This window comes from Pterocles gutturalis, unplaced genomic scaffold (assembly GCF_000699245.1).
Source record: "Pterocles gutturalis isolate BGI_N339 unplaced genomic scaffold, ASM69924v1 scaffold18195, whole genome shotgun sequence".
In the NCBI taxonomy this organism is placed as follows: Eukaryota; Metazoa; Chordata; class Aves; order Pterocliformes; family Pteroclidae; genus Pterocles; species Pterocles gutturalis.
This window is the reverse complement of record NW_010141279.1, coordinates 8,244-17,687: the sequence shown is the minus strand read 5'-3', so window position 1 is coordinate 17,687 and position 9,444 is coordinate 8,244. Positions and strand designations below refer to the sequence as shown.

Below are 9,444 nucleotides of genomic sequence, written 5' to 3'. Positions count from 1 at the left end.
TGGACGGGGCCCTGGGCAACCTGATCTAGTAAATGTGTATGTTTGGTGGCCCTGCCAGGCAGGGGGGTTGGAACTACATGATCCTTGAGGTCCCTTCCAACCCAGGTCATTCTATGATTCTATGATTACAAAACAAACAAAAAACTCCTACATTATATCCTGCTTCTGCAGCTTGTAGATATTGTCACCCCCAACATGATTGTGAATCAGGGCTCCATTTCACAGGTTAAAGCACAAAGCAGAGATCAGGTCTGAGTTCTGTTCACTGTGAATGTAGTAGTATAATCTGTTTGAGGATTTTTACTTAAGTTTTAGCTCATATTATGACCGTGAATTAGCACTGTGTCCCATACAGCTCTGAGGCAGGCCACTTTCCACTCCTGATCGTTAGGCCCCAGTTTGCAGCATGGTAATGTTTTTGTAGAGAGAGTTACGGAAGTGAGCTGATCATATCTGAGTTCCCAGTGGAGTCACAGTAAATGTTAGCCCTCCTGTGCTAAGTAATGTGTCATGAGTACATCATTCTTAGATAGGGAAAAAGTAATACACTTAATATATTGCTTAATGGAAAAAAAAAATTACTAAGTCCATTGATACTTTTTCATGCTACCTTTGGATATTATCCCTGCCTCGTATATACTGTAACTGTGCTTTTTAGGTGTGCTATTCGGATTCAGTGTGTGTATCCCTTTAATTCTGTTATGCAAAAGCCTGGAAAATTGCAGCAATTTATTAAATTTTAGTCCACGTGGCAGTTCTTGTTTCATTTTCTCTGGAGGTCTGGTAGTTAGATTAACGTAGTTTAGGGGACTTACGTGTAGGCCTGTGAAGGTTTTTCCTTCTCCTGATTCTGTATATTCCAGTCTTAAACTCAGTTCTTCCTCTTACCTTCTGTGTTGCTGTCTCTTCCCAACATGGGCTCATGGATGACGTACTAACGTTTTAAATTCAGTAACTGTAAACTGAGTTCATATAAACTGTAAGCAGTTCCCATATGCCAATAGTGATTTAAAATATGCACCTTTTTCTTAAAGCCCCTGGTCAGTCATGCAAACTGATTTTCTTAGCTTGTAAAATGGAGTTTCTCAGCGTATGAAATGCCATGACTGTAACGTTTCAGTTAGGATTTGGTGTTGTCTGCACGTTCATTGTCTGCTAGAACGTTGCATCAGGACCTCTGCCTGTAGCTGGACTCAAAGCATGAATTGTACATCACCCTTATATTTACTTGCTTCTGTTTTAGTATCAAAGTACATATCTAGCTGCCTGTACACAAATTTTGACTTGAGGAAGGAATGAGGAACTGATAAAAAAAAAATGGTTTCACATTAATATATTTATGTTTGGTAGGGCTATATTCAGGTTTTATTTTGATATCTTGTGGTTTGTTCCAAAACGTCTGATAATAAATAGTTTTTTCTTATTTTTAGATTGAAAGCATTCAGCTGATGATGGATAGTGAAACTGGACGCTCAAAAGGATATGGATTTATTACGGTATGACTGAAATTGCCAGACTTAGACAATTTCTGAGTGTAACCTTTCCGTGTAATAGTATAGCTCACTCGGCAATCTCTGTTAAGTCTCATCTGAGAAATGTCATGTTGCAGGATATGCAGCACTGGCCTCTGTGGGTACTGTGGTTGGACAATGCACATGTTTAGAACAGAACAGTAGGAATAGTAAACTTCGTGGTCAGTGCCTGGTAAAGCAATGCTGGCTTCTGCAGGCAAAGTTAGTAGTAAAAACTGTCATTTTCTGCTGTGAAAAGTATTGGATTGAAGCTTTTTAGGGGAAATAAAATTTTAGAGGCTAAAGTTTTCAGTTGAAAACATCTTTCTTCTTTACCTTCAGATACATAATTTTGTGAACATGGGTCTCTTGACTGACCTGGCAGTTTGTCATGGAAAAAAGAGTCAGCTGGGACATCTGGCACTTGGAGACAAATGAAACCAAACTAACTATATAGCTAATAGCTGATGGTTTTGACACTGGCAAAACATTGATATATTTAATGTGATGTTACAGAGCGTAAAGCAAAACATCTGCTAGGAGTAGCCAGTAAATGCATGGCAGTCAGAAGGTTGCAAAGGAAGTGACTGTTATTCTTGGAAAGTGTTGAAAGGGAACCACAGCTATGACTTCAGTTGATCACAATATGCAGATGCTCTAGCTTCAACAATAATAGATTTTTGAATATATTCTTACCTAAATATGGGATCATAAATATCCAAATGTGTATGTTCCGTTTAAATGGAAAATACGGAGTACGTTTAAGTTACCTTGTAGCTATTATCTTAAATTTAGTGTTTCTCATGTTTGTGTAACTGTGGATATTACATAAAACAGAAGTGTTGCTGAATCCTGTAGGCAGTATTACTGAATTCACATTTTTCCAATGTGCAGTTCTCAGACTCTGAGTGTGCCAAGAAGGCCTTGGAACAACTCAATGGCTTTGAGCTGGCCGGTAGGCCAATGAAAGTTGGACATGTAACTGAGCGCACTGACGCTTCCAGTGCTAGTTCGTTTTTGGACAGTGATGAGTTGGAACGGACTGGAATCGACTTGGGAACAACTGGTCGCCTTCAGTTGATGGCAAGACTTGCAGAAGGTAGTGTGTGATGATTAATAAGAAATGAGTGAAAATACAGAAGTTCTCAGAATCTGAATTAATACACCCCACAGAATATTATACTAAGTGCATGGAATAGTATCTTTATGCTTTTGACAACAGTAAGATTTATGGTACTTCTCTTCCTGCATCCCTAACTGAGTGAAAAGTGCTTGATACAGGATATGTTCATATTCTGTTCTAGGTACTGGTTTGCAGATTCCCCCGGCTGCACAGCAGGCTCTGCAGATGAGTGGATCTTTGGCATTTGGAGCTGTGGCAGGTAAGAAATTATGACTTATTTATTTTTAAAAATACTTTATAATTTTGAGACAAGAGGTACTTAACTACATTTGGTGATATTTTAAAATGAGAACATAGGTATTACAATACGTTTTACAAACTGCAAAACTTTGCAAATCCATGAGCAAATAAGCAGTGACGGTATATGACAGCTTTCATGAGTGTGATTCACTTTATTTTTGGCAAATCTGTTGTAGTTCACTTAATTCATCCCAAGCCTTCATCTCTTTGTCTTTACTATTCCCTGTACTGATGGGGACTTTTATGTTCTGTTGCTGTAGTTGGAAGGGGATTGACCCTTCTGGAAAAAACAGAGCTGTACCAGGGGCCAGAAGGTTGTTAGGATTCTATGGGGGACACAGCAACTGAGAGTACGGAAGTGTCAGGTTTTTACTGTGTTAGGGAGTTTGTGTGCTGCTTGGAATTGGTTTGTGTGTTTTGCAAGTGGGTGTGTTGGAAGTGTTACTGAGACTTCATTTTGTTGTGAGAGGGAATGAGGCTGAGGATATGATTGCTGCTGCTAGTTCATAGCTGGTCTAAACAACAAACTGTTCAAGAGGGCTTCAGATCTAGAGCAATAAGTAACCTCCCACAGGAGGTTAGGAATTTACGGAGTGGAATTTCTTCTTCTTGTTATATTTTTTCATTAATACGAGAACAAAGGCTGTGAAACTGTCATAGTGGTAGAAAATACTTGAATGTCACAAATAACTAGATGCTGGAGTGCGTGAGAAGTGTCAGGAAATGAAGAAAGAATAGGTGGCATTGTTTTGTTTGTCTTCCAGCAGAGTTTATGACAGAAGTGATTCGGATGTAAGATACACCTGAATCACGTTAATGAAGTTCAGGTGCAGTTCTAAGAAGAGCATACACATGAAACTGTAGACATTTGCTAAAGGAATATAATAGAGTCTTTCTATAGATACACTGTCAGAAGAAAAAGGAACGGGCTTGTGTAAAAAAAAAAAAGTGGGTTGAAGAAAATGTTTGTTTTTTCTGTCTGAGAGGATGAAAAAGACACAGTGGCAAGAAAAAAGTATATGTAGTCCAGAAAGAGAAGGAAAGGTAAACAAAACTAAAATTAGATCACCTTTAATATAGGTGATAAAGTGGTGTGTTGGTCTTTCTTGGAAACAGGTGTAGTCAATGAGAAATGAGAGAAATATTTTTTTTTAAAAACACCAGTCCTTTCTCCGCCCCTGTAAGTGAAACAAGCCGAAGAAATCCAAACTCCCCAAATCAAGAACGTGGCCAAAAATGTCTTGACAGAGCTGATCTGTTAGGATAGTGTGGAATCACTATGAGACAATATGGCTGTGGAGGAATAAGTGATAAGGCTGACTACACATTTTTGAAGAATGTACATGTTTAGTAGCTGTAGAAATAAAAGTGGTAGGAGTTTGTTCTGCTTGTATAAAAGGAATAATACAGACAGGTGCAACTTAAGTAACTTTGGAAAAAGACAAAGCTTTTTACTACCATAGAGTCATGAGCTATCCCCAAAGTAAGATTTGGTTGTGGATTAAAGATCTCTTTACTCTTTGTTAGAGAAAATTACTACCAGGAATTATGTCATTATGGGAGACTTTAACTTCCCTGATACAGATTGGAGAAGAATTGCTAGTAATAATGGTGGGGCCCAGATATTCCTGGATGTGATATCCGACAAATTTCTTCATCAAACACTCACTGACTCATGAAGAGGGGATGCTATTTTAAACTCATTTTGGTAAGTAATGAAGATGTTACGGATGAGAATAGAAATGACCGTTGACTTCAGGGCTCATAAGTTTCTCAAGTTTAAATGGAAGGATAAACAAAACTGGTCTGTAACTAAGGCTTCTAATTTCAAAAGCAGTGGTTGAAGAAGCAAGGAGATAATTATCTGGTTTAAGCAACTTGGGTGTTTGAACAAGCAGGATGTAAGAAGGTTCTTCAGTTCCAAATTGCTAATGGCTATATTGGATCTGTATTCCACAGAAAGAAGAAACAGTCCTGTTAGAAATGGGTTCCACACTAAACTGGGTGATTACCTCCAAAGAAATAAAGAATAAGGACTAAGCACAGAGCCTATGAAGAACAGGAAAAAGGACTGATAATAAAACAGTATTTTTAGTTTGGGAGATAGATAAAATGAGAATTACCTGCCAATAGTCAGATTGAGTTACACCTTGTAAAAGACATGAAAGCATAAATGAAGTTTTGTCGACTCTTGAAGAGAACAAAAAGGAAGTGGGGCCGAGGTTGAATGCAAAAATACTCACAAGATGTTTCAAAAGAATCTCATTGCCTTGGTTTCTAGTGTGGACACTGGTCATAAAGTTTGTAATTTGAGGAAGGTAAGGTAGGAATATGGATTAAAAAAAGGAAACTATGCACAAGGTATCATATAGAATCATAGAATGGCCTGGGTTGAAAAGGACCTTAAAGATCATCTGGTTTCAGCCCCCCCTGCCATGGGCAGGGACACCTCCCACTAGCCCAGGTTGCTCAAAGCCTCATCCAGCCTGGCCTTGAACCCCTCCAGGGATGGGGCATCCACAGCTTCTCTGGGCAGCCTGGGCCACTGCCTCACCACCTTCTGCATGAAAAGTTTCTACCTGATGTCTAACCTAAATCTCCCCTCTCTTAGTTTAAAGCCATTCGCCCTCGTCCTGTCACTATCAGTCCCTGTAAACAGTCTCTCCCCCTCCTGTTATAGGCTCCCTTCACGTACTGGTAGAAGCAAAGCTATAAGTAAGAGCTGAATGTACTCAGTTCAGAGTAGCAAGAAAACTCCCATCAAATTAGTGAGGGAATAGGTCCATTAAATACAAGGTCTGATATCTGGTATTGTCAATAAATACTTTAAGTCTGTCATACAATGTGTAGCTGGAACATCTAATTCTAAATTACCTACACTGGAAGGAAGGAAGAAGAACATGATCTGGCTGGTTTCCAAATGTGTTACTCTGACTACACTTCTTCAAACGTCAGACTCTAGATAGATAAACTGGAAAATATTGCTGGAGTATAGCATACTTTCAGAGAAGCTGCATTTAAAGACTAGCAATCTTTGATAAAACTGACTTTCCTAGACAGAGGAGCAGTAGTAGAACTCTGCTCTCTGAACTTTTGACTTGTGTCATGTCCTGGGTTCAGCTGAGACAGTTAACTTTCTTCATAATACCTAGTAAGAGACTGTATTTTGGATTTGTGCTAAAAAAAAAAAACTTTTGGAAGTTACTAAATTAGGGAAGTGGGTAGTACAGGAAGTACAAGACGTGTAAAGAAGCTGGCTCAAAGAAACAGCGATTTTTTTTCAGATGAAAGCTTGGAGGGTTGGAGGCTGTTGTTGAAGCCAAAATTCAAGTGTTGGGCTGATGTTGTTTAGTACTTAGATGAATAACAATGGTCAACAAGAGTAGGAGTGAGGTGAGTAAATACAGAGTTGCTGTCAATAAGGGATTCTTTTGGTTTTGTACATTGTCCACCTGTTCAGGATTGAAACAAATCCTAATTGTATAGCCTGGGAGCTTGGCAGTGAAAGGTGGCCAAGGAGGAGAAAAAATAACTTAATACTTGAGTTTATTGGTGAATGATATGAACTCTTGGCGCGATGCATTTTTGAAAGGGCAGCTGTGTTCCTTGAGGTAGCATACTTGAGCATCTGAGATGCTGCTTACACATTCATGAACAGTTGTGGTCACCCATGTTTGAGATGGGCTGAATCAAACAGGGACACTAAAGAGTTAGTTTTATGGGAGACTGAGAACTTGGATGTTATTTCCATGGAGAAAATTCCAGCAAGAAAAAGAACTGAAGCTAAACAGTTTTACTTTTGTACTTTCTGTTCTGTAGAAAATTCTGTCTGGAAATCTGAAACTAAAATAACCATGAGGCTATAGAACATTCTTCTAATCTTTTGTGGGACAAAACATTCCTTCCTTTGGGGAAGGAACTATCTCTTTATGAAAAAGATTGAGATAGTCTGCTGCAGTAGAGGGACAAATGGGTGTTACCATCCAGGACCTCTGTTTGATTTGCTGTTGTGTTGTAAGTAATCACTTAGAAAACTGGAGAATACTTGGTAGGCTTTTGTTTATTTAAAGCTAGCTGTGTTTCAAAATAAATGTACAACTTCATATTTTTTTAAGACAAAAAATGGTTTGACATATTTATGTATTTCTGCTTCCTCTGGACTGAACATGTACTTCTTGGTTATAAATACTGAAAAAGTTACTTTGATCTTGACAGATGTAATCATTTTTGTTTCCACATACTGTTTGAAACCACATGGAGGGAAGAACAAGAGTTAACAGTGAGGAGTGACAATTAATTCCTAAATTCTGAGTGAATTTACAAGTGAGAGGAGGGACTCACTCTTCAGTCATGAGCAACAAGAAAATACAGTTAGTTAGAAAGATTTGACGGGGGTTACGTTTCAGAGGTGGTAGATAACCTATGAAACTTGTTGCCACAAGATAGCTAGCTCATCTTCGTATGTTTAGAACAGATTTGACTCTTGGCCCTAGACAGAATTTGAACTGGTGATCTGTGTAGATGTGCTGCATTTGGTGCAGGTGGCCTGGAGCATTCAGCTGTAGAGCAGCAGGCTGACTGAGGTTTGGTGGGTTCAGCTGTACATGATGCATATGTGCAACTGTGTCGGAATTGCAGAGGGAGATGGCTCTGTCCTAATTCAACTAGAGTGATTTAGTACATTTTGGGGTTTATTTTTTTTAAACTCATTTGTTTAAAAAAAGTTTAGGTAGTAATTAAATAGGTAATTAGTTATAGATTTGGGCAAGTCCATGCAGTTTCTGCAGAGAATACAGGGTAAGACAGTCTTCGCTGTTATGGTATTTCTCACTCTATGGAGTTGGGGATTTCTTTGTGTTCAGGTCCAGATGGAAAACAAGCCAAACCTAGCCAGTTCTTGCAGCTCAGCCTTCAGAGCTTCCTGCTTCCATCTCTTAGTTTTCAAGATGGTTCCCAGTGTGTGTTCTTCTCTGGAAGTCACCTGGGGTGGCGCGTGAGGAAAACTTGTCTTCAGGGCTCTCACTCACCCACTGTTGTGGAGGATGGTTTATTAGAACGGGGACAACTATGTTGATACCTGATACCTTCAAGTATTTCCAAGTAGGCTTGAAAGCTTACTTGGGGTCCATCACTTCACTGCTTTCTGAACAAATGAATTAAGATAATAGTTAATTTATAATCTTCTAACTCCTTGTGTTTGTGTGAATTAAATTGGGATGTAAATTGAAGAGGCTTATGCTTACATTTCTTGCATTCTGAGGTTTTCTGTTGGTTTAAAGATGTTGAGCGTGGTTAGAAAGTCTGCATTTGTATGTTCCTATTACTTCAAACTGGGACAGCTATATGTTATTAAACAGGTAATTAATGTTTTCTTGACAAATTAAATGTTCTGAACACTTGAAAAAGCTTTTACATTTGAAAAATACCAAAGTAACTTGAGTCATTTTGGCATTTATATATGAAAAAAACAGGTGAAATATCACCTTATTCTACTTGAAATTTCATTTGATAACTGCGTTGAGAATGTTACATTTGGATAACTGTGTGCTTAAATGCTTTCTGGTGATAAAGATGCCAAACTTGTAATGGCTGTAAAAATTGCTGTAATTTATTTTCTCATGGAGCAAAATATGTCTTACAAAGAGTTCAAGCACAACAAAGGCCAGGTGGAAACGATACACTGAGTTAAAGGACATGGTCATGTCTTTCCTTTTAAGGTATGGTTTCTCTTTAAAATATGCTCACTATTGTGGTCACAGAATCTCTGTCAAGTACAGAATATTCCAGATGGGAAGCTGAAATTGGTGAAACTACTCACAACTAGAGAGGAACAGTGAGAGTGGGTTGAGATACTTGAACAAGCTTTTAACCACAAAAATACAAGCTAAACAGCCTGGTTGGCAGGTAACGATGCGGTAATGTTAGCAAGCATACCAATTAACTTCTGTATTGTTTTTCTTTAGATTTGCAAACGAGACTGTCTCAGCAGAATGAAGGTAAACCAGCATTTGATATAACTTGTCACCACTAGATTTTGTTGCAGTGTCTGTAAGTGAAAAGTTTCTGGAGTTTGCCAACAGCCTCAGAAATCGTATTGTGTTGGTGTCTGTAGGAATCATACGGTCTATGGTTATTGACTGAAAGTAACAATGTATGTGAAACACTTGGTGTTGGTAACATTCCCCAGCTGTATAATAGTCTTGGAAAATGTGTGGGTTTGTGTTTTCATTTGTAGGTTTAGGTGTGGTTTTTTCCTGCCTTAGAGGTAGGGACTGGAGGGGTCATTTGAGAGTCAGGAGTTTGGGATTACTGTCTCTGGATTAGCCATCATTTTACTCTGACTGAGCAACCCTTAATGTCTGCATATGTAGAGAGAAGTTGGCTGTTATTTCAGCTAAATTAACAGAAGCTTACAGCCTTTGGAAGGGGCAGAGTTATAGGATGGTGCTTATCTTTGATAAGATGTACTGTGATGACAAGCAACAATAAATGACAAGTAATAGTTTCATA

General features: G+C 38.6%; 1 protein-coding gene across 1 annotated transcript in view; it reads left to right on the top strand.

Annotated features, from left to right (window-relative positions):
* RBM39 (RNA binding motif protein 39) overlaps positions 1-9,444 on the top strand; it is a gene marked incomplete at its 5' end in the record, with an annotated part of 18,119 nt that overhangs the window by 3,944 nt on the left and 4,731 nt on the right. Inside the window, 4 exons of the mRNA XM_010083978.1 lie at positions 1,431-1,496; positions 2,406-2,610; positions 2,816-2,893; positions 8,898-8,930. Of these exons, the coding sequence (XP_010082280.1) occupies positions 1,431-1,496; positions 2,406-2,610; positions 2,816-2,893; positions 8,898-8,930 (382 nt within the window). The remainder of the gene's footprint in view (positions 1-1,430; positions 1,497-2,405; positions 2,611-2,815; positions 2,894-8,897; positions 8,931-9,444) is intronic.